General features: G+C 39.5%; 2 protein-coding genes across 3 annotated transcripts in view; both read right to left on the bottom strand.

Annotated features, from left to right (window-relative positions):
* Positions 1–773: 773 nt before the first annotated feature.
* Positions 774–1,406, bottom strand: LOC134222244 (uncharacterized). Its single transcript, XM_062701386.1, has one exon. It carries the CDS (start codon positions 1,404–1,406, stop codon positions 774–776), a length of 633 nt encoding a protein of 210 aa, XP_062557370.1.
* A 2,915-nt stretch (positions 1,407–4,321) lies between these two features.
* LOC134226579 (uncharacterized) overlaps positions 4,322–26,754 on the bottom strand; it is a 39,232-nt gene continuing 16,799 nt past the window's right edge. For both annotated transcript variants that reach the window (XM_062707432.1, XM_062707433.1), the window contains exon 3: positions 4,322–7,045. In XM_062707432.1, coding sequence (XP_062563416.1) covers positions 4,509–7,045 — 2,537 coding nt within the window. In that variant the 3' untranslated portion in view covers positions 4,322–4,508. The remainder of the gene's footprint in view (positions 7,046–26,754) is intronic.

The raw sequence follows: 26,754 nt of genomic DNA, 5'->3' as shown, positions 1-26,754 counted from the left end.
TGGTTAGTCTCTGCGAATATTTACGAATATCTGAAGACGATCTACAGGTTTGTTCAGCCATGTTAAAACTACTTGACTGTCCGACCAGAGAATAACTGGGACGTTTTCCAATTCCATTGCGTTGATCACTTTTTTCACCAAGCGATTCAGAAGCAGAGCTGCCATTAGCTCCTTCCTAGGAATAGACAATGGGGTAATTGGACAGACTTTTGATTTGCTAGTAATCAACTTCGCACTAGCTGTGCCATCATCGAATACTGATCGAAGGTATACGCACGCACCGTAGGCCATGTTTAAGGGTCTGAGAATCCATGGATTTCGATCCTGACTGCTTCATTCGTAACAACTCGTCGTGTAACCTTGAAGTCTTCTGCAAGTGGTAGCGCATCCAAGAAATTTGTCCAATCCTTCAGTAACTCTCCATCTAGTTGATCGTCCCAATCCATTTTGCTTTTCCAAAGTTTTTGCATTAGTGTCTTCGCCAAAACGATGACTGGTGACAACAGTCCCAGTGGATCAAAAAGACGGGCAATTACTGACAACACTTGTCGCTTTGTTGGGGTTGGAATTTTATAGTCAGCTTATGCACGAAATAGAAAATCATCTCCGATTTGGTCCCACATTAATCCAAGGGTTTTGATAACTTCATTTGCGCTAGAGTCTTCAATCTTCACCAACTTATCTCGATCAACATCAGATACATTTTGCAGGAGTCTCTCATCATTCGCTGTCCATTTGTGTAGATGGAAACCTCCACGCTGCAACAAGGAAACCTATTTTCCTTGAAATTTTCGCACTTCTTCCAAGTCGTCGCCGCCGAATAGTACATTATTGACGTAGAACATCTTCTTCACTAACATTGCCGCCCCAGGATGTGACTCCTCCTCATCTATTGCTAGTTGGTATAATGCTCGAATAGCTAGAAATGGGGCGGAAGCTGTGGTGTAGGTCACAGTTTGTAATTCCAACACTCTAAGTGGATCACTAGGGTTCTTCCGGTAGAAGATGCGTTGTAACGGAGTGTGGCATTTTGCTTTCTGCACTTGCCGATACATTTTAGCTATATCAGCGCTTAACACGTACCGAAATACGCGAAACTTCAAAATAATCGTCAGCAAATCGGGTTGGATTGTAGGACCGATCATCATCGCATCATTCAAGGACATTCCACCTATCTTCGCTGATCCATCGAATACTACGCGGCACTTGGTAGTTGACTTCGATGGCCTTAGCACTACATGGTGCGGCAGATACCATTTCTGCAAACCGACGGGATCATCCATTTCACGGACTTCCACACAATGTCCAAGTTGCTCATACTCTTCCAGGAAATCATCGTATTGCTTCTTTATCTCCGGATTTTTCTGCAGTTTTGCTTCCAAAGCGTAGAATCTCCGGAGTGCCATCGATCTAGAATCTCCAAGCTTACTTACTGAATCCCTTAGTGGAAGCTGCACTACGTATCAATCATCATCGCGTCGGCGAAACGTAGACTGGAAATGTTATTCACACTGTTTGGCTTCCGACAACGGACAATTTTCACTGGATACACTTTCAATGTCCCAAAACTTCTGCATTAGTTCACTTAGCGGATCACCAGATGGTGTCGCTATACAAGAGTTCACACTTATTCCACTAAAAGCACTAGAATATCTTCCACATACCAACCACCCAAATTGCGAGTTCTGGAGCATAGGGAGTTCTTCGGACAGCTTCAGTCGACCAGGCTTGATTACGTCGTCGTACCATTTCATTCCAATCAACAAGTCCACTTGTCTCGGACGAAAGAACACCAGATTCGCTAGTCATATCCAAATGAAGTTGACCTGAGATCCACTATCCAAGAGGGCTCGACATACCTGCGGGTTTCCATTCTTATCCAAGATGCTGACTATTGCAGTTAGTAAAAGCACTTGTACAATTGGCTTCTCGACCACGTTCGATGGTACGGTAGTAGGGATGATGCCATCAGTTGGGTTTCCAATAGCTGGTTGAACTGCTGCCTTTGATACTTGTTTCTGCTCTGCTGATCTGAAATTACTCGAACCGGAACTCTGAATTGAACCACCTTCAAAATGTAGTAGCGTATGGTGTTTCCTTTTGCACTTTGAGCACGACTTGTTGGGCCTGCAATCCGTACTACGATGACCACGTCTCAAACAATTAAAGCACACTTGTTTTTCACGCACTAGCCTCAATCGTTCTTCCACCAACATTCCATTGAACACCGAGCACTTGAACGCCAAATGTTCACCAGCACAAAACTCGCAACTGTTAGACGACGACACGGTATTTACTTTCACATTCGACGACGGCTTTCCGAACCCTTGACTTGCTTTGGTTTGAACACGCGTGGATTGCTTGACCTTGCTATCATTTATGGACTTCTGACATCGTTCGAGAACGGAAATGCGATCTTTTAGAAATTTGACAGTATCCTCATAATCTGGTAATTCCCCATGTATGACAGACGTTCACCATAGCTTCTTAGTTTCGTCATCTAGCGCATTTGCAAGGAGATGTGTGACGAATGATTCTGATACCCCAGTAAATTCCTGACCCAAAAATTTCAAATTTTCGACATGGCCTACGCATGAATCAACCAACTCTCTCAACTCAGAGTGGCTTTCTTGCGACAATTTTCTCATATTCAGCAGCCCATTCGCCTTTTATTTTCAAACCTTTCTGCTAAAATTTCCCATGCATGATCATAATTGCCATCAGAGATGGTTTTTGCGTCAATTATGAGAGCAGCGTCCCCAATCAGTGCTTTTTCCAAATGGTAGAGCTTAATCCGTGGTGCGTCGTTCGATCTGTCCACCACGTCCCTGAACATGACTTTAAACTTTTCCCACTGCTCGTATTTGCCATCAAAATGCGGAATGGCACGAGGAAGCGACTGTTGCACAACCAGCGGTTGCTGACTCCGGAGTGTTTGAGCATTCACGGGCATTTCGTTGAGACTTTCGATCCATGTTTCGAGAGTGAGGCAAATATTGTCGTGCAAGGTTTCAAATTCGAGGTACTCACAGTCTTGTTCCTTCCTCTTACTTGGTGGGGTGATCGCCATCATGATGCGTTCATGATAATCGGCAAACTCCTTGTAGGCTGCTTCCACCTTTTTCTGATGCACCTTCATCAGCGGCTGCGTAATTTCTTCTTGCGCGAGTTGGTCCATGATATTTCTCTCACAGGTGAGCTTTCCTTTAGCTAAGCCACGCATGTGAACAAGCGTGTCCCATTCTTCCACTCCATCCTCGTTGTTGCCACAACCGGCGGAAGCACCGGTTGCATCACTTGCCTGAGCCTTCATAGGCGTTCTCATATTGCATATTGCAGTAGACTGTAACTGCTGCTGGGTGCTCCGGGGTGGAGCGCGGATCCAAAGCTGCCTTCATGCAGCGTATCCGCCGACGAATGCTGGTTCCCCATTGGAACCAGCGGGATGGGAACTACCCTAATGCAGTTACCGACGGACCAGCGACGAATGCCAAACAATTGCCTCGAAAATTACTATTAACTCTTCTTGGCCCTGACAAGGACCGAAAATTAACTCTTTGTGGCAGCTGGTGGACCGAGGGAGCTTCTGGCAAGGAACCAAAGCACACATACGCAAGACTTTTCTAAAACATTATTTACTCTTCTTCTTCTTATTTAAAAATACCTACACATTTCTTCAGCCTGCTGCGGCTCCACGCAGATGCCGGCCGGCTTCGGCTAGGCTCTGATGCTGTTGCCGGTGTCGGTTCGACTCTGCTGCGGCTGGTCTCGGCTGGGCTGCTTCTCGATCTTCTTCTCCTTCTGCTGCTGTTGGTCGTTGCGAAAAAAACTGATCAATGGTGCTGGCTGGCACCATGGTTTTATTCAAAAACTGTTCTGAGTTGAGCACAGACGATGGCGATGGTTGCGCAAGGAGGCGTGCCTTGTTTCTTCAGTTTGCTGGGTTACGGACTGAACACTATCATTGAACTAGATATCACGGTCAGAAGGAAAGTAAGAAAATTACAGATGTTCTGGATTGTAGAGGGGACCACCCGGTGGCCACAATTGACCATATTTACGGATGTTCCGGATCTTTCAGGGGACCATATGGACCACGGATATTCCGTGGAGAAGCAACAAAACCATCAGCGCAAGCACAATGTTACTGTTTAGGCAAATGACGACTGCTGTTAATATTGTTCGTTGTTGTTTTGGTTGGAAAAACTGTTGAACAAACTGTTGTAGAGACTAAATTGGTCGGACTTACTTAGGGGTGGAGTCGAGAGTCTTCGAAAGTGAAGCTGGAAAGCCAAATTTCCAACAAATAAAAACAACCAACTGCAATTTTAAGTATACATGTTATTTATTCTAGAATTAGTGGAGAAATATAATATGCAATAATGTAACATATTCCGCTGTATAGTTTTAGTCTTACTACAAGTTGGTGATAAATGCTTCCTTTTATTACTAATGTTATGAATATAGGCACAAGTCGGGATCATTGATTGGAATACTTCCGAAGTATATCAGAACTGCATGCTTTTAAAACACTGTGGACTACAAAATGGCATGCCATTTTTGACACAGAAACGTCCTCCAATAAGGGACTTGTCACATCCTTTTCCACTACAAATAAAACACTTTCCATGCCAGTGTATGTTTTCCCAAGCGACACCTTGCTCGGTTGGTCCAATAGTTGTGTGGCAATGGTGACAAACTTTTGCAAAATATGAATTATAGCAACCCAAGCACAGTGGCATGCTTGTATTTTCATCTGGAACATATTGTTGACCGGCCAGTGGAGCGTCGCAATGGTAGCAGCAAAAATGTTTTATATGAAATGTAGCACCTTCAGCTGCGGTATATTCTTTAGTGAATATCAGTTCGTCACATGCAGAACAGCGAGGAATTTTCAAAATATGTGCTAAATCCCGTCCGCAATACACTTCACCTCCGTGGAAGAAGTACACCAAATCTGCTAGTAGTTCGTTACATTTGTGGCATTTGAAACACTGAGGATGCCACGCACCATTGTATCCAACTCTTTCGGCTTTGACGACGACTTCTCCGGGCACAATAGATTCCGAACATCCTTTACAGTTAACAAGATCGTGGGATTGTGAAACATCATGCGAAGATTGTCCTACATTGGTATCTAATTCATTTAGAACTAAAAAGTCAAAATTTTCTAAAGAACTGGGTAGAATATCGTCTGCGCAGGGCTTATACTCTGGAGGGCTTTCTGTTAATTTATTGAACCCCGGATACGTGGCAAATATTGGAGTTGGAGGAACTGATCCGAATCCAGAATCATCACTATGTGAAGCATGCATTTTTGATGATTGATTGTTTACTAATGGCTCTTCTGGGGAAATTTCTTCGATTGTGGCTGGGTCAAATAAATATGGCTCAGGATGAGCAATATATCTAGCAAGTTCTTTCCTAATATTTTCATCGTTGTTACATTCATTGCGGAGTTTCAAGATTGAATCTAACAACGGATCTTCGACAACATTGATACCATTCCTGGACAATCGATGTATAAGTTGGTCATATACCGGACCACTGACAATAGCACTTTCAAGTACCGGGTAATCAATTTTCAAACTGTAGATTTTTTCAAATGTTGCGGGAGATAATTTTGAAGTGCACAGCAATTTTTTTTTATTTGGAATATTTGATGAAAGCTGCAGAGGTTGATTAGGCTTTTTTCCATAGTTGAGTGCATCTTGCAGAGCAGGATTTGATAACAAGGCCAAAAGAACTGAATCTTCGTTTTGCGTAATCTTTATAATGCGCTCGGCACCAGGAACCTGGTCTGCACTCACATCAAAAGATTGAAGATCAGACATTTCAACGAATTTTATCACCTCTTTAGGAAAACAATCGTCTTTATCAAAACTTATGAATTTGTCACGGAATGCTTGAATTGGTTGCAAAACTGAGTCATGTGAATAGTTTATATGACAATTGTCCAGCTTTGTGAAAAGTTCATCATATAATGGTCCATTAATTACCGCACTCTGGACAACTTGCGCATTTACCTTAATTTTTTCCAAAAAGCTTTTTGATGCTGGCGATAATAGTGGACTGCTGCTGAAGTCCGGGACTAAAGGTTCACGCGATATTATCAAGCTGCCTCCATTAACAGGGGCATGTAAAATGGCCTGTAGAGCACCCGAATTCAAAATATCGTGAAGAACTTTATCCTTCGTCATAGCAGCTTGGCACTTGGAAGAAAATTGATTAGCCATTTTCGAAGGTCCCGAAGCTTGTAATTGGTCAGGATATAAGGTAGTTTCATGAGTTTCGGCAGTTAATTTAAGATACCTGTCGATTTCATCCTTAAATCTTGCATTGCCTTTATAGGCTTGCCTAAATTCATATAATGGGCCCATAATGTTGCAGCTCTTTTCAAAGGGTATTTTTTCCGAAACCAAGGCATTTAGAATATAATCAATTTTGCTTGCATATGCTACTGCTGTGCGAATGGCTTCCGAGTTTAATTTCATCAATTTCAATTTGTACTTCATCTTGTCCGATAGGAAAGGGCTTACGTTAAAATCTGGTTCCATCATCTCTTTTTGAATGCATATTTGTTGCTTTGGTCCATTAGAAATTCCCAGCAAAGCATTCTTTATTGGCACCGAGGATAAAATTTGATTTAGAAGATTTTCTGATGATGGTGATATTCCACATGTCAAATGGTCTGATCCCAAGTGTGCGTTTGGTCGTTGGATGCTTGCTCTTGTAGGTATATGCTGGTCGCCAATCCTTATGACGGTACCCTGTCCTACGCAGCTTTTCCTAATTTTCTCCGCATACTGTACTAATTGTTTCTTTTCATTCTCCGACAGATTATGACACAAAGAAGCATCGAGATCATGAGGGGGTACTTGAAACTCGAGTTGTTGCTTTCGCCTTTTTGCCGCATTGCTACCTACTATTGGTATGTTTTGCTCGCCAATTCTTAACATGTAATCCGACGCCAAATCCGTAGTAACATTCGGGGGAATCCAGTCTAATTGCACCGGTTTATCAGTGAGTGCCGAAATTTTGATATCTGAAAAGTAGTATTTAAAAATATCCATCAGTGATTATTTTTTGGCTAATAATAATAATTAATAATAATGATTAGTGTGAGACATATCTGAAAAGTTTTCAATGCACATACAAGATACGAAATGGAAGATAAAGTTGAATTTTCGTTATCTCAATCCCTTGAATACATATAATAAACTAGGGTATCTGTTCCATTAATAATAACATGCTCCTATATCAAAATCATGCGCAAAATAGTCAATGTAGGCTCAATTTGTGTTTGGTGTTGTTGCGTCTCCCGAAAGAAAATGCCGAACAGAAAACTGAGCAAATTCATGAAAATAAGCCACGCCCCAAACGACGCTGCAAAACAAACTAGAACTGAGACAATGACGAAACGAATGGTATAAAACAAGTCCCATTTTGAGGAATCAGCATCACGATTCGATACGACGTTACACAAGCAACACTACGAGAAGAACGAGGCGACGCAGAGCAGAGGAGAAGAAGTGCAAATAGCTTGCAATTCCCGACTACGACAGCAGCGAAGCGATCGTAGCTGAGCCGACACACCGACGACAGTAGTAGTGCACAGGGTTGCCACATTTAAATCTGTATTTTTGCCCAAGAAAATCTTTATATCTGTATCTCAAGTCAAAAAATCTGTATTGCAAATCTGTATCCATCTGAACCAAATCAAATTCGTCTTTAATAAAGTTAGTTTTGAAAAGATAAAGTCTGGAAATACTATGCGTAACTACAAGTCAGACATGTCAATATTTAGCATTTTTTTCCGCAATTCTTTCCAAGGATGACAAATAAAGGAATACAAGAAAAACAATGCTTGCTTTTTCAAGGTTTAATATTTGATCATTTACGTGGTATGTTTACGAATAACATATGCCACGGATCCAATATAGCCATATGCAGAACAACTTTATTGTATTAATATTCAGCCACACATAATAGAAGCACTTATAAACTGTTTCAAAGCATTTCAGATATGATCTATGATTGTTAGACCTGATTTTTTAGTATTATTTTAGAGCATTTTCCATAACCACATGTATTAAAATATAATCTGAACATTTTCCGGAGCATAATCTGATCGATTTTCAAAAATATTGATCTGCATGAATTGCCAATTCAGAACGAAACCTTCCAGAGACCACGTGTTCTGTATTTTAAAATTAAAATTTATTTAATCTTTAAATGGTTCTTAATAAGATAATTTTAGATTAGCATAAAAGTAATTTACAATAATTTTTGGTACTAATATCTTCAAGAAATCTGTAAAATCTGTAAATTTTCCAAAAATCTGTATATCTGTATATACAGATTCTTGGTCACAGCTTTACCTAAAAAATCTGTAAAATACAGAAAAATCTGTATATGTAGCAACCCTGAGTGCAGTGCCGCGCCTACTGAGCACCGAGCAACCATACATTAGTTGAAAGAGGAAGAAATAAAGAGTTAAGAATAATTTTCCGACTTCCTTCTTTCACTAATATCCCGATTGGTAACTCGTTCGCTCGAAGAGGATTTTTCACTCGTTCAGCCACTACGACAAAAGCATTCATCGGTCCCCGAAATTACAGTCCACAAAATTTTGAATTCCGCACCGAACATTTGGTCCATGCGAACCGGATTTGACTACTGAGTGCTTCCCGAGGACGATTGGAAAAGCAGACGACGAGGAACAAGACATCGACTACGAAAAAGTGCGCGAAAAAGACTAGTATCAAAAAAGTCTTTCGGAAGAACAGTGGAAAGTGAAGTGAAAAGCTAAAATGCCGATCGATCGTACCCCTTCCAAGACGACGAAAGACGATGAATCGGATTTGTTCACGGGATTTTCTGAGACATCTATCTTGCAATCTACGGATGCCGTCGCAGACAACACCAATTCCGAAAAATTACAGCCGTACCCACACCGCTACATCGAACGAAGCTGAGATGACAGAGAGATGTGATTTTTGCAACGGTACGCATTTCAACTATCAATGCAACAAGCTGAACACATTTGCGTACAACGAGAAGATGGAAAAAGTACGCGCAGCCGGCGTGTGTTTTAACTGTCTGCGAAAAGGACATCGATCAATCAATTGCCCCTCAACGAAGTGTTGCCGAAAGTGCCAAAAACGACATCATACGCAGCTGCACGACGACGAAGCCTACCAGAAGCAAGAATCCCGAACCATTTTGAAGGAAGAATTGATGCCAACGACGACCTCATCGAAGACAAACGACTCATCAGTGTCAACCGCCTTTGCGTGCAACTATGGACGCTCGTTACACACCGTATTGCTACAAACCGCAGTAGTCTTGGTTAAGAATCAGCACGACGAACTACTGCCATGCCGCGTTCTCTTGGACTCAAGGTCCCAAGTGAACTTCATCACTGAGAAGATGGCCAATACGCTTGGCATCCAACGACAACCTGCCTACGTCCCGATAGCAGGGATAAACGATCTTCGAACGATGGCTCGTCATAGGACATCCTTAGAAATTCGTTCTCGTTGCAGCGATTTTCGTACCAAACTGGATTGCTTGATCACCAAGCAGGTGACTGGAACTATTGAGCTTATTCCACGATTAGAGTGAAGTGAGGTTATAATTTCGTACAAAGAAAGTAAATGGAATTATATTATACTAATTTATTTTATATATTATATTATTTTCTCTCAAAAATTTCTAAACCAGCATAGACAAACTGCATAGTTACCAAATACCGTCTAATACACCCAGGTTTTTTCTACACGGTTTGGTTTTAGTCGTTTAAGACCTTCAGCGTCAATCAAACAATAAGTTAACCCCACGAAAAAATTCACAAAAATCAAAGAAAATTCAGGGGATATTTGAATAGCTGTGAAAGTTCAGGTTAACCGAGAAATTATTGAATTCCAACCGCGTAAAAAAACCTGGGTGTAAACGCGTCAAAAAAGGCATCAAAATCGGCATAAGGCATACTATCATGGGCTGGACATTTAGTGGAATAATCCATTGTTGACTAATACTCTAAGTAGTAGCGAGTTAGTTGAAACTAAATGAATAAATATTGCTTTTCCTAAGAGCATTGAGGTTTATAAGCGCTGCTTTGTCTATTCGTCTGATAAGATTATTTGGGAACATCACAATGCATTGTGAGCCTAATTTTACGCAGAACATTTTGGGTTGAAAAACGCGTTCGAATGTTGCAATGTTCAGCTTAAAAGGGAAAGCTAATGTTCAGATGTTTGTAGGTAGGGGTCAAAGATTCTCAAAAAAGTCATTTAGCGCGGAAAAATGAAACTTCGATCCTTAGCACAATGGTTAAGAAAGCGAAAATTTGACGCATTGTAAGAATAACTTCCATATATTTTATTCGGGTACGTTGATTCTTCATCAATAATATGCATTTTATGCCATATGTGCAAAGAAGAAGAGCAAATAAAGCCATGTATTTGTGCCATCTAGCTTGTTTCGTTGAAATATTTTTGGCGAAAATAAGTTTTATGAATAATTTAATATGAAAGTACGCCAAGTTTGGACCTGCGTCAAATATGGTGCTTCCATGGAAGTACAACACTCTAAATAATCATCACGTCATATTCACGTGAAAAATCACGTAACTGATCTGTCTTGAACGAACGACGATTGTTACGTGATGTTAGTAATGTTCACCTGAAATTCACGTAACTTTTACTAAAAATCTTGGTGAATATGTTTGTATGTACTCGTAATCAATTAAAGTGAAATTGTGTTAGTGTGATTGCAGCTTCGGTATTTGCGGAAAACTAGCATTGTAAACAATCTTCACGTCCGATTTACCTGAAAACAAATATGGTTCTCATCCACCATACTTTTCACGTAAGAGTGACTTGATACTCACGAAAGAATGAAAGACACATAACCTAAACATAATTATACGATTTGCAGAGGTCGTAAGCGATATTTCATGTGCAACTAGGCGGGGATTTTCCGAACCTGCATGTTCTCTCCTTGAAAAAAAAATCAGCGGAAGTCGGATAAAATTTATAAGATTCGTAGAAAGTAATATGGAAGAAGATAAAGCTACATGAAGCCTATAACTACCGTTTTCGGTAGCGTTAGTAGAAAATTTCTATTCCAGATTTCAACTGCCAAGAGTGAACTACTTTTTGCTTGATTTAACAGCGGAAATAGCAGCAATTTTTGAGAAAAAAACTAGTTCCATCTTTTTCTACAAATCTAATAAATTTTATTCGACTTTTTTCAGTAACTGATTTGTTCTCTCCAACAGTGTTTTCCCGAAGCGCAATGGCCGAATGACAGCATTTTCTGTCTAATGATAAAAACATCATTCTGCATCAAATGCAGTTGAACGCATCAAGTGCATCAACAATGCGAAGAAGTCTCCTGTTTACGGCTGCAGGCAGTCACTAGCTTATTTTGCATTCATTAAAAAACAATTTTGCAATATATTTCAAACCATGTAGTGGTTACCTGATGTCATGTAGCTTTTACTGAAATTTCACGTAACCAGTACGTAGAAATCACGTAAAGTTTACCTGATCAAACACGTAACTACTTTCAAACTTCACGTCATTAGTACTGGAAAATCCAGTCAGATTCACCTGATAAATCACGTAACTCAACGAGGTTAAATTTTGTTCAGGTTACATGCCATTCAGGTCACTCTTACGTGAAAAGTATGGTGGATGAGAACCACATTTATTTTCAGGTAAATATGACGTGAAGATTTTTCAGAGTGAATGCTACCAGAATATAAATATTGGTAGAATTGATAGGGAAATATTATTAGCGGCCGAACCAAAACAAAAATATGTATGTTTGCTTTAAACAATCCGCTGATTAAAAAAACTGAAAATGTATATTTGATTCAAACATAATTTACGTTTGTTTTGATTGCAACAATATGTTTGTTCTTAACCATATTTATGTTTGATGCCAGAACAAACTGAAATTTTGTTTGATTTTACCTAGAATATGTTTGAGTTTACCTTATTTTTTTCTGCGTGACGGTTCATTCTGAGACCCCATTCTGCTCGGGCGTAAACGACACGTTGTTTGATGCCGAATCCCTTCTTGTTTCAGAACTTACCGGAAACTTCGGTTGACATACTCCTTCCCGTTATCTGTCCGCAAAATCTTCAACTTCTTCCCTGATTGCCTTTCAGCAGTAGCCTTGAAATGTAAAAATGCTTCAAGCGCTTGACTTTTATGCTCGAGAAAGTACAACCACAACTTTCCTGCTGTAAACGTGCAAGAAGGTAATAATAACGACTTCCCCCAAACGATGGAACTTCTACGGGGCCACCCAAATCTGTAAGCACCAACTCTAGCAAATTCTATGCCCTTGATTCGCTAGATGGGAACAAAAAAACGTGCCTGCTTGCCTTTCAGACACGACACACAATTACCAAGTGCTTCGTTCATAAAATTTACATCTTTTGCCACATGCTTGAGCTTCTTCAAACTACCTTCATTCAAATGGCCAAACCGTCTGTGTCAAACATCGATGCCATTTATCAGAAACGATTTCATCGCCCGTATAATATCCGCCGGTATAATCCGCCTTCCTCGATTCCGGAAACGACAAGTTTGCCACTGTCATCCCAGACCTCGCACTTGTTGGATGTGAACACCACTTTGTGTCCTCGCGGGAAGATCCATTAATTACGTAACGCAAAAAATGGGTATTTTCAAGCCCCCCTCCCCCCTATGTCACACTTTTTGTATGAAATATCTTAAAATTTTGTATGGACTGTCACACTTCGCTAAACCCCCCTCCCCCCTCTAAGCGTTACGTAATTTGTGGACGCTCCCTGATGCGAAAATCACTGTACAACATAAAATCATATATCTGTCACCCAGAATCACGGTGGAATCAATGAAAATAAATACTAAGGTATGGAAATCCATATATTGTGTGCGTGCCTTTCGTGTACGGCGAAAAAGCTTTCACTACTACATTCGAACAAGCTCCCATAAGGCTTTGAGCGATCGTGTACGTACACGCACGTTTCACTCACACTTTTACTCGGTTTGTTTGCAACCACGAGCAGCTGTCACGGCAAAATCAAATGGGATTGTTTGCAACCACGAACCTTGCGTTCGTGTTGGTGAGAAATGTCGGCGAGACCCTAATAAGAAGCCGTGCAAATATGTACGTCACCATTTGCTGTTTACATTTTCCATCATCCACTAATACACATGCATTTGGTCTTCTTCCTCACCTTCTATCTATTCTCATTGCGGTGGAATTACCCGATGATTCTACGCAGATACGTACCCACAAAAGATATTTTAGTTACTAGATAAAGATTGTCGCTGTCGTCGCTGTCCGGAACATCTTTTGCTGGCGAGAATAGGGGAGCTGCAGCAAGGTACCCGGCAGAACGTGGAACGTTATAGACGGAAGCGGAGACAGCAGACCCGCCTTTTTCGGGAGAAGAAACGCCGCCTGGAAGAAGCGGAGTGCGAGGAGATGGAACAGCTGTGCCGTTCTCAAGATACACGCAAGTTCTATCAGAAGCTCAACGCATCCCGCAAAGGCTTCGTGCCGCGAGCCGAAATGTGCCGGGATAAGGATGGGAGCATCTTGACGGACGAACGTGTGGTGATCGAAAGGTGGAAGCAGCACTACGAGGAACATCTGAATGGCGCTGAGAGTACAGGCAATGAAAGTCAAGGCAGCGGAGGAGATGACTACGTCAGTTCAGCGGACGATGGAAGCCAACCAGCCCCCACCTTGAGGGAAGTTAAGGATGCCATTCAACAGCTAAAGACCAATAAAGCAGCTGGTAAGGATGGTATCGGAGCTGAGCTCATCAAGATGGGCCCGGAAAAGCTGGCCACTTGCCTGCACAAACTGATAGTCAGAATCTGGGAAACCGAACAGCTACCGGAGGAGTGGAAGGAAGGGGTTATATGCCCCATCTACAAGAAAGGCGACAAACTGGAGTGTGAGAACTTTCGAGCGATCACCATCCTTAATGCCGCCTACAAAGTGATATCCCAGATCATCTTCCGTCGTCTGTCACCATTAGTGAACGAGTTCGTGGGAAGTTATCAAGCCGGCTTCGTTGACGGCCGCTCGACAACGGACCAGATCTTTACTGTACGGCAAATCCTTCAAAAATGCCGTGAATACCAGGTCCCAACGCACCATCTGTTCGTTGATTTCAAGGCGGCATACGACAGTATAGACCGCGTAGAGCTATGGAAAATTATGGACGAGAACAGCTTCCCTGGAAAGCTTACCAGACTGATCAAAGCAACGGTGGATGGTGTGCAAAACTGTGTGAAGATCTCGGGCGAACACTCCAGTTCGTTCGAATCGCGCCGGGGACTAAGACAAGGTGATGGACTTTCGTGCCTGTTGTTCAACATTGCGCTAGAAGGTGTCATGCGGAGAGCCGGGGTACGATTTTCAACAGATCCAGTCAATTTATTGGCTTCGCGGATGACATGGACATTGTCGGCCGAACATTTGCAAAGGTGGCAGAACTGTACACCCGCCTGAAACGTGAAGCAACAAAAGTTGGACTGGTGGTGAATGCGTCAAAGACAAAGTACATGCTTGTGGGCGGAACCGAGCGCGACAGGGCCCGCCTGGGAAGCAGTGTTACGATAGACGGGGATACCTTCGAGGTGGTCGAGGAATTCGTCTACCTCGGATCCATGCTAACGGCTGACAACAACGTTAGTCGTGAAATACGAAGGCGCATCATCTGTGGAAGTCGGGCCTACTACGGGCTCCAGAAGAAACTGCGGTCGAAAAAGATTCGCCACCGCACAAAATGTGTCATGTACAAGACGTTAATAAGACCGGTAATCCTCTACGGACATGAAACATGGACAATGCTCGAGGAGGACTTGCAAGCACTCGGAGTATTCGAGAGACGGGTGCTTAGGACCATCTTTGGCGGTGTACAAGAAGACGGTGTGTGGCGGCGAAGAATGAACCATGAGCTCGCCCAGCTCTACGGCGAACCCAGTATCCAGAAGGTAGCTAAAGCCGGAAGGGTACGATGGGCAGGGCATGTTGCAAGAATGCCGGACAGCAACCCTGCAAAGATGGTGTTCGCTTCCGATCCGGCAGGTACGAGACGACGTGGAGCGCAGCGAGCGAGATGGGCAGACCAGGTGCAGAACGACTTGGCGAGCGTGGGGCGTATTCGAGGATGGAGAGATGCGGCCTCGAACCGTGTATTGTGGCGTCAAATTGTTGATTCAGTGTTATCTGTATAGATGTAGACTAAATAAATGAAATGAAAGGGGAGCTAAATGTCAAAGAAGGAAAATCCATACACGGTTAGAAAAAAAGTACCTTATTTTAGGTACTTTTTTTCTCCTGCATCTCCCTCCCTCTTCCTTTTGTTGTCATAAAATGAAGAGCAAAACCACTCAACAAGGGCATTAAAGTGTGGGAACCCAACGTTGAGTAATCTCATGTTTACAAAAGTTGAGGGAAATTTACGTAACTTTTAGTTAGTTTCTAATTAAAATTAGGTATATTTTACTTAATATTAAGTGAATTTTACTTAATTTCAAGAAAAACTTACTTAATTTTGGGTTCCCACACTGAACCCCCGATTTGAGTGGAAAGTACCTAATATTAGGTACTTTTTTCTAACCGTGTACGATTTGACAGGTATGTACTATAGACACTATACACGGATAGATAAATCAACCCAAACTTTGAGTTCAATATACGCACTTATGAGAATATAGCAGAAAAAATTTACCCAAATTTGGGTAGTTTTCCCTTTCTTTCCCATGATTGCTATCAAAACTAGAGCAAGATGCAAACACCTCACCGAGGTTGCTCAGCTCAATAACCCAAATTTGAGTAAATTCAATATTCTCTATTTTGGGTTGATTAAGGTCCGCTTTGGATAAATTAAACTCAGCTTTGGGTAAATTGTTTACATGGGATTAAAGGCAAACTACCTAGTGCCAGAAAAGTCATTTTACTCAAATTTGGGTTATTGGCCCAAACCACGGTTTTGAGTGCAAACAACCCACTTTTGGGTAGTTTTGGTTTTCAGTGTAGGTTCCATAGACGAGCTGAGGCGAAGGCGAGTGTAGCCAAACGAACTGTCAGTTAGTGTAGCCAAACGAGCATGACGTCTCGATTGCAATCCAAGCAACGGAGCGTGTGACGTCAAATTCACGTGGTAGACTGTGAAAAAGTGGAAAAACACACTTAATCGAAATGACCCAACCGTTCCTCCGCTCGTCTATGGAACCTATAGTGTCTATAGTATGTACCACACATGTTTTGGACAGCAGAACCAGAGATGCCAGATTTGAAGACATGTCTTCAATTTGAAGACATTTGAATCTCTGTGCAGACATTTATTTCGTGAAGACATTTTGAAGACTTTTCAAAATATTTGAAGACTTATCTACTTATTTGAAGATACTTGAAGACAATCAATAACCAGCGAATATAAAATTCAATTTTGTTACTTATTTATAAATTCAGCGACCTCTATATGTAAACAAAAGATATTTTAGTTACTAGATAAAGATTGTCGCTGTCATCGCTGTCCGGAACATCTTTTGCTGGCGAGGATAGGGTAGCTAAATGTCAAAGAAGGAAAATCCATACGATTTGACAGCTTGGTACCCAACATGTTTCGGACAGCAGAACAAAGGGAACCGAAGCGACAATCTTTATCTAGTAACTAAAATATCTTTTGTACCCACACTCAGGCAAATGAACATACAAATTACATAAGGCAGAAAATTTACAAGATTGTTGAAAATCGTTGAAACATAAGTCTCTCGTGCTTTTCATCCTGAGCTCTTCATATTTTATTATTGGGACGTATGTCGTTCATTAGTTGCATGTAACGAATTTCATAAGACACCTTTCGGTTTTTCGTTCAAAATTGATTTGAAGAAAATCTTAAGGCATTTTATGAAAGATATCATGTTCATTTTAAGTTATCCTATAATTGGAAGGAAAGAGCTTTACTGCCGTGAATCGCATATTTGTCCGATATGAATAGGAAACCCAGCAAAGATGGGACAGATATGCGATTCTCGGCAGTTTAGCCAAGAGAATTATGCTCTCACATATATTGTAAAGTTTTTCAAGTCGTGCGGTTGAATTTTTCATCGAGTGTGTCTGAGAAAATAATAAGTTGAAGCTCTCTCAAGTTTCAACGGTGAATAATAAGTGTTTACCAGCAAATTGATAATTGCGCTAACAATTGCAAGTGAAAAGTTTAATTCGAATGAGATGAGTGGCTTTTTTTCCAGATTGGAAAAAAATTAAGAATGCGTTCGACACCACTTGTTTTTTCACACTCCCTCGATGTCCTCTATACAATCGAAAAACGATGTGGAAATCACATGCATAACCATGAATGAACCAAACATTTTAATTATTTTCTGCCATTAAGCACATGGTCATAATTCGAGAAAATTTTCAATATGCTTGAATTAGAAATTCTTAATGCAGCATTATGAATCTAATAATACATAGGAAAATGCATTAATAAATTCATAAATCTGCATTATGAATTCATTAAGATGTTTCATAGGAATTACGAAATTCATAAGGCATGATTATGGCCTCTAAACACTATCAGGCAAATGAACATACGAAATACATAAGGCAGAAATTATGAATCTACAAGATTGTCGTAAATCGTTGAAACATAAGTCTCTCATGCTTTTCATCCTGAGCTTTTCACATTCCATTATTGTGACTTACGTTGTTCATTCGATGCATGTAACGAATTTCATAAGACACCTTTTGGTATTTTGTTCAAAGTTGATTTGAAGGAAATCATAAGATATTTTATGAAAGACATAATACCCATTTTAACTTAACCTAATTGGAAGGAAAGAACTAATCAAGAGAATCATCTTCTCACACATTGTAAAGGTTTTCAAGTCGTGCGGTTGAATTTTTCATCGAGGGAGTGTGAAAAAATATTCAGTTGAAGTGTTCTCAAGTGTCAACGGGGAATAATAAGTGTACAGCAAATTAATTATTGCGCTAACAATTTCAAATGAAAAGTTTTTATTCGTATGAGATGAGTATTTTTTTCTAGATTCGAAGACATTTTACTAGAATGCGTTCGACACCACCTCGATGTCCTTGATACAATCGAAAAATGAATTGAAAATCACCGCATGTATGTATGAGCATGAATGAACAAAACATATTAATTATTTTCTGCCATTAAGCACATGGTCATAATTCGAGAAAATTTTCAATATGCTTGATTTAGGAATTCATAATTCAGCATTATGAATCGATTAATATATAGGGAAATGCAATAATAAATTAATAAATCTGCATTATGAATTAAATAAGATGCTTCTTAAAGATTACGAAATTCATAAGGCGTGGTTATGGTCTCCAAATGCTACTTCTGTAATTCATAAGGTGGAGTTATGGTTTAATTCATGTCAAGCGTACAGCGATCATTATGCATCATTGTAATTTCATAAATGTCCCTTATGAAAATGTTATGCTTTGTATTAACCATGAAAATTTATTTCATAATGAGTCCTTTTGAATTTCAAATCCAAAACTTGTGGCAAATTTCCAAAAGGCAGAATTATGATATTCGATAGCCAATGTGCCTGAGTGATTTCATCAAACTCCTGTATGAAGGGCCAAAAATGGGTGGGGTGGTGCCATAAGCAAAGACACTTATGCGAATCCACGGGATGGATAGAGAATCTCCTTCCAGAAGAAAGTTCGTACATACCATAATATAATCTAGCCCTCGTTTCCCAGATTGACCCAATAGATGGGGAGAAGAGCCCGCCATTTATCCACGAAATGTTAACAATAGGAAGTTGGCGATTCCACTCTTCCTATCCAAATCGCTTCAATCGGGTGCCCTGATGGTTTCATATAATGGTTTCATTATGAATATCAAGTATCAATTGTTTAAAATATATATTGGAATTCGCTCACCAAATTTTCTTTCGATGAATATCCTGAGGGTATATTTCATTATGAATCAATAACTTGATTGAGGAACCAGATATCCGAAGTCTTTCAAGGATGAAAAATCTTGAATCCTGAAAGGATGGGGGAAAATGGATGGCAGTATCAAACATAATAACAAGCATCAATTGTATATTAAAATAAAATAATGAATAATAATCAAATGAAAATGTATATAAGAAAAATAAGCAGTTTGTTTTCTTTAATTAACATATAGCCATGGGGTATGAACTATTTAGCTTAACAAAAATCGTTACTAGCTGGCAACAGCAGGCAAAAGTGTGATCAACTACCATTCAAGCTTAAAATTCACGGAGCTCTCCGTAATAAGCTCAAGGAAGTAAGGGAAACCACCAAATGTCACCAATTGTTGAACTCCCATAAGAAATGCACGTGCTTTCGACAATAAGCGAAAAAATTAGGCATTCAAAATTTGGCGAATTACCCAAATTATACACATTATCAAAATACGGGTTCTCTGCCTGGACCAGGATGTTTTCAGGACAATGCTAATAATGCTATAAAAAGAATATATAATGAATGGAAATGAAAAAGAATTTGTATTTTAAGTATAATAGACACATTGAAAATAATTAATGGGTTAAACACAGTGCAGGGGTGGTTCACTTATTATGCAAAAAAAAAAATACATGGCACACGCGGGTTGGACATGGGAAGCTAATTTCTAAGGAAGAGAGAGCATTAATTCTATTCACTGCATGGATCTTTTGAGTTAAACTGATTATCGAGCATAACTTGTCCGTAAGGCACTTGTAACGATTGTGTCCATTCTGTATTGATTGTGTTTTTCATTAACAGTAAGAAATTCGAGTCTAAAAAATCTTGCTTGCTAATTGTGTACAAAATAACAACACATAAAATACGGCCAAATGAGCATACACAACTGATGGAGCACATTTGAAAAAAAATTATTGAAAATTGTAAATTGTAATTGAAAAATCAAAATGATTCCATCGAGTCATTTGATTTCCCTTAAAAAGATCTAGTCGTCAGCATTTCGAACCAGCACAGTCACGCAAACCAACACCACATGTGTATTTATCAATACTGTTATGTTACCTGTAGATGATTCTGGTTTGAATTTGGTGGGCCACCAAGTTAAACAATACGCCCCAAAAATTTTGGTATTGATATACCATATGCAATATGAGACCGGCCAATACTTGCGTGGTGATTCAATATTATTTGTAGAAATTCAGCTAAAAATAATGAAAAAATAAATCCTTGTTCCCGAAGGCCCTTTTACCACTTTTTGGCTCTATCTCAAAATAGCATAACACCAGAATAATTAAGAAGCTAACAGACATGTCATAAAAAAAATTGAATAATTAATCTTCTCTTATATATAAAAATGAAATGGTCTGTGTTCGTATCCGCATAACTCGAAAACGGCTGGATGGATTGTTTTCATTTCTTCAGCAGAAACATTCGTTATAGTTTCCGACGGGTTTATATGATATTTCCTAATGCGAAAATTACGAGTAAAGTTAAGCAAATCGTGAAAAACTAAAATTGTGATTCCTATGCGAACTTTGCATGAGCAGTTCGGAATGCACATTCTCGCCTACTATGCAGGACAACGTCTGCCGAGTCAACTAGTCTTCTTCTTATATATAAAAATGAAATGGTCTGTGTTCGTATCCGCATAACTCGAAAACGGATGGATGGATTTTTTTCATTTCTTCAGCAGAAACATTCGTTATAGTTTCCGACGGGTTTATATGATATTTCCTAATGCGAAAATTACGAGTAAAGTTGAGCAAATCGTGAAAAACTAAAATCAAGATTCGCATGGATATTTCGCATGGGCAGTTCTCAATGTGTATTTTCGCCTACTATGCAGGACAACGTCTGCCGGGTCAACTAGTCATATAATAAAAATGAAATGGTCTGTGTTCGTATTTGCATAACTCAAAAACGGCTGGATGGATTTACTTCATTTTTTCAACAGAAACGTTCATTATAGTTTCCGACGGGTTTATATGATATTTCCTTATGCGAAAACCACAAGTAAGGTTGAAAAACTAAAATAAAGAGAAAATATATTTCTAGCTCTTTTTAGTGGAATGTATTCAACCGTCTAAGACGAGTTTAGTACTTTCCATTTAATTCCACTACGTTTTGTTATCTCTACAGATACGTATTTCGACCGCAACTGTGTGGTCGTCCTCAGTGTCTCCTACTTGACTACGCGCGTTTTCGCCTACTATGTAGGACAACGTCTGCCGGGTCGACTAGTCTTCTAGTCTTCTATATCTATATAATAAAAATGAGTTGAGATTTCCTTCCTGACGATTTAACTCGCGAACGGGTTGACCGATTTGCAAGATTTTTTCCCTGGTCGATTCGTTTTGAGATCCGCAATGTTTGTATATACAAAAAGTTGGTGAAGTTGGGGAAATATAAAAAATCATTACAATACAATTTTGGGTCAGCTGTTGAGGAAAACAAAGTAAACGCATGGAAATTGATCTAGAGTGCGGTGCTGGAAATAGTTCATTATGACATTTGCAACACCCGGGCAAAGCTGGGTTTGTTTCGCTAGTAATAAATAAAATTATACTTCGCGAAGTCCAAAAGTAAAACCTCATCGACGTGGAACTTTTTGAGAAAAGTCCGTATGTTTGAACCACACGATCGCCTCACGGTCGATAGCATCTATGGGTAAATTCAGCATATGAAAATTTTATTCCGAATCCTCATCAACTTGAAAATTCCGGACTTCATGAGTCAAATCCTGAAAAATTGAAAATATTTGAAAAAAAATGACAAGCACAGAGAAAACAATTCTATTTTGACCAAGGCCTACTCCAGGGTGATGCATTTGGATGGTAATCGAAAATATTATGTTTTGTATTAACCATAAAAATCTAATTCATAAGGAGTTGTTTTGAATTTCAAGTTTAAAACTTGTGGCAAATTTCCAAAAGGCAAAATTATGATATTCGATAGCCAATTTGCCTGAGTGCAAGGGACTAGACTTTACTGTTGCGCAGATCAGCACTGCGTGCCACTAGTTGTTTTTCTTATTCTCCCGTTGTTCTGACGTGACGTCACTATTTGCGTTGCATAAGAACAGCGGGAGAATAAAAGAGATAACTAGTGGCACGCAGTGCTGATCTGCGCCACCTTAGTAAAGTCTAGCCAGTCTAGCTCATTGATACGTACCCTCCTCTCGTCCGTTGTAAATATACAACGTTAGAGGTACAGCGCAAAAGCAAATTTGAATGGAAGCAATGCTAGTAACGCATACAATGGCGCCATCTGGTTGCGGTCACTACCAATCATTGACGTTAAAACATAATAAGAAAAATGTTTTTTTGCCTTTCTCGTACAACGAAGTTGCACCGAAAGGCTATCATTTCACTGCGAAAACGAGCTTTTTATAGAAGCCTCGGAGATCCATAGTGTTATATACCAATCGACTCCAGCTCGACGAAATGAGCACATATCTGTCTGTCCGTGTGTATGTATGTGTGTATGTGTGTGCACAAAAGCTAAAAAAACAATAGACAACTTTTCGTATAGTAATCTCTGGCCGATTTTCTCGCAACAAGTTTTATTCGACTTGTTTGATAATGATCGACCGTTACGTTTAAAAGTTATAAAGAAAATGGTACATCCAACCATATAAGGTTGGTGTCTTGACTAAATGCGAGTATCACTACACTACAAGCTTTGAGTGGTAATCCGAAAAAAAACATTGGCGTAACTACAGGGGGGGAATGTGTGAGTGGCGATAAAAGGAAAATAAAAACTCCTAGATAGTGCAACTCAGCAAAGATTTGGTAAAAATGAGTATATTTCCATATATTTTTTGACTCTTTTGAAATCATTGTGATGACCCGATCATTTTTGAGGTTATGAGCAGAAGGAAAACAAATATGTTTTTACACATGACGAATTGCACATTAGTGTGCGAGCGCTAAACGTCACTCATCTCTATTGTACTTATCTAGCTCTCTGATCATTTATAGGCGTAACTGCCAGGAATGAGTTTTCTTCATTCACATCTCCCTCTATACGAGTTAATAAAGTACAGTAGCTGTTCGATAACTGCAAAATGTTTACTTTTTAGTTAACGAATGCCGTTCGATAACTGCAACGCATTCTAGACGTCAAACGGTTGTCAATCGACGTCAGATGCAATAAAAGTGCATCTAAATGTGCAGCGCAATGCAGCTGTCATTGAGTTTGACATCAGTTTGAAGTTTAGCGGTCCGATAACTGCAAAACTGTTGCAACTATTGCAGTTAAAAAGCATTGCAGTTAAATGACTTGCAGTTATCGAACGTCTATAGAAGTCTATTTTTCTGTCAATCAAAAAATGCCGGGGCAAGATGGGTCAAACAGCGGGGCAGGATGGGTCACCTTTAAATTCTGCAATTATTATTGATTTTATTCATAAATATAAATTACACACAGATAGATAGGCTTATTGCCAACGATTTTATTGAATAAAAAGGATTTTAAAGCTTTGGATTGAGAAATGGCATTACATTTAAAAATGTTTGCAATATTTCTTATGAAAACAAGCCGTCCGTGTATTGCTTTCTTAAAGACAAAAAATACATTTCTTATTAACAAATTTACATCATTATGCTCAAAAGTAACCTTAAAATGATTAAATCAGCAATGTAAAATATGTTTTAATTACGAACTATGCCCTTCAGTATGTGCTGAACCATCTTGCCCCATTTGTAAGTTCATGTTAGAATGTCTAATTGAGCATGAGCATGAGCATGAGCATTATGACCGCACAATTCGTAGTTGCTACTCCGTGATTGACTAGAACTTGCGAAATTGTACAGAGAACACAATAAATGGGGCTTGGGACTAGCTACCCATTCTCAATGTACACGTTTCGGGAGCTCAAATATCTAAAGTCAATAACGGCGCCGGCCACGTCATTACGGTCATATAGGAAGGGGAGGATTGTTAGTCCGACTCTCGTTGCTACTAGAGACCGAGAACACCTCTGCATCTCCACGATTGTCTTGGGATAGGATGTCGTTTTAGTCACAAAGGATAATTTATCTGGATTCACTTCGGTAAGTGATGCGATCTATGGGATGGGAAATAACACTCTCGCTGTCTGAAACTTTCACTTTCTGATTTATTCACTCACCCGCGCAAACCAGAACAAAATTACGATGACCGGCCGATCGTTTTGCCTTCCGCACAAAGCAAAACTAAACTTCGACGACCGGCCGATCCGCTTACTGGAGAAACACGACCGGATAAGAAAAAAACTTTCACTTTCTGATTTATTTACTCACCCGCACAAAGCAAAACTAAACTTTGGCGACCGGTCGATCCGCTGACAAGAGAAACACGACCGGACAAGAAACAAACTTTCACTTTTTGATTCATTTACTCACCCGCGCAAATCAGAGCAAAATAACGGCGACCGGCCGATCGTTTTGCCTTCCGCACAAAGCAAAACTAAACTTCGACGACCGGCCGATCCGCTGACTGGAGAAACACGACCGGATAAGAAACAAACTTTCACTTTCTGATTTATTTACTCACCCACACAAAGCAAAACTAAACTTTGACGACCGGTCGATCCGCTGACTCGAAACAAGAGCCAACACGCACTGAACTAATTAACTTTACTACTGGCCGCGCAATGCAAAACACACAATTTCGGCAAATCGCGCGGTTGTACGGCCGTCCGAAACAAGAGCCAACACGCACTGAACTAATTAACTTTACTACCGGCCGCGCAATGCAAATTACAAAATTTCGGCAAATCGCGCGATCGTTCGGCAGTCCGAAACAAGAGCCAACACGCACTGAACTAATTAACTTTACTACCGGCCGCGCAATGCAAATCTAAAAATTTCGGCCAATCGCGCGATCGTACGGCCGTCCGAAACAAGAGCCAACACGCACTGAACTCCATTTGTAAGTTCATGTTAGAATGTCTAATTTTCGATAAAATTAATTAATTTCGACGCAGTTAGTACAACATCGCATAAGGTACACCGGGGCAAGTGGGACCTAAAAAAACGCTAGTTGTTTGCTAGTTGAAATTGTTAACGCATACTTAGAAAACAGGATATTTCAGAACATTAACCAGGGATACATCATTATATGCTTCCGTTGTTGAAGTGTAGACGTGTTGAAGCCATTTATTCAATTACAAAAAATATTGGTAGTGAAAGAAATAAATTCACCTGTAAGACCCACTTACCCCTTCAAACGGGGCAAGTGGGACCTATTCTGCTTTATACTATCAAATGAAACTAATTAAAGGAATTTATAATGTTAATATTATTTCTGAGTCGTAGTATTTTCAGATCATGGATGGAGGTTGGTTGTTTGTCGGACTTGTGTTTTAGCAACAAGAAAGGGATTATAATGTTATAATGAAAACAAGACAACAGCCGACTCACTGTTCAATTGTCTCTTGTCTTGCTTTCTATTAGCTTACTTTTGTACCAAATGTTTAAAGTGGAAAGGATAAGTAAATTTTTATTCACCATTCGAATTAAAATTTCCCTGTTTAGAACACGAATTATTACATAAATCAAGATACTTCAAAAGAAAAGTTTTCATTCAGGCAAGGCGCAGTGTTCTAAATTTGTAATAGAACGAAATTGCCAATTTATATGTTAAGCACTTTGTGTAAATATCTGAAAATCTGTAAATCTGATGCAAAGTTTAAAAATAACAAAACACGAAACAAAACCTGCTGACCTATTGCAGAATAAATGAGTTATTTGCACTGTAAACGGAAATATATCGTATAGTAATAACCATTGCTCTTTTTCATTCGGGAGATAATTTTAAGAATGTAAAATAAACACCTGTTAATGAACTGTAAAATACTTTTTAACAACGAAACCAATGATATCAAACCACATCTGATTCAGATCCATATGATATATGAATGGCAAAGTTATTTTTCACTAGACAAATATCTAAAAGCAGTTAAAATTGTTCTATCGAAAATGTTGTTCAAATATGTCCCACTTGCCCCATATATGTTAAAACTTAAAGGCAAGTGTAAACTGCAAGTTTTGGCTTTAATTAAAAATTTTAAATCATTTTTGATGTCACACAATTATTAATTTTCTCAACCTATTCGCTTTCCACATCAATTAAATATTTAGGAACGACTATTCTGTTGGAGATCCATTGAATCAAAATAAAAGTAATAGCTTTTCTCGGGAGTTTTAAGTCATGATCAAACAATAGCATTAGCACGGTGCCTCAATTGGTTTTAATTCCAAATATTTTTGTGTCGGGTGCATTCGTTGATAGTCCTGCTTCATCTTTCTAGAACATTGTTACCATTAAAAACGTTCATCGATTCATCGGCAGCCATAGTACCCACTTACCCCGTATTTTCACTTGCCCCGGGGTACCTTACATTACTTATGATACTTTTACTATATAAATAAAAAAAAAAAATTTTAGATTGCTTAACGAGATAACACGTTTTATAGAAAGTGTGTTTCGCATAAGAAACAATGCTGAAAAATATTTTACCTTGCCATACTCTACCAAAATGAAATTTTATCACCAAATCGAGTGACAATAAAGTAGAACCAAATTATTCATCCTACAAAGTCATAATCTCCACATTAAAATGTATACCATGCTCAAAAACGACCCTGACCCATCTTACCCCGCCTAACCCTACAATTTCTAAAATTTTGATTGGATAAAGTTCTAGTGGCATACTGAACTGTCTGTATGGTCTTAATATCGACACAGCATAAAATGTTGGA

This window comes from Armigeres subalbatus, chromosome 3 (assembly GCF_024139115.2).
Source record: "Armigeres subalbatus isolate Guangzhou_Male chromosome 3, GZ_Asu_2, whole genome shotgun sequence".
Taxonomy (NCBI): Eukaryota; Metazoa; Arthropoda; class Insecta; order Diptera; family Culicidae; genus Armigeres; species Armigeres subalbatus.
Note: the sequence above shows the minus strand (reverse complement) of the source record. Positions and strands in the feature narration are given on the sequence as shown.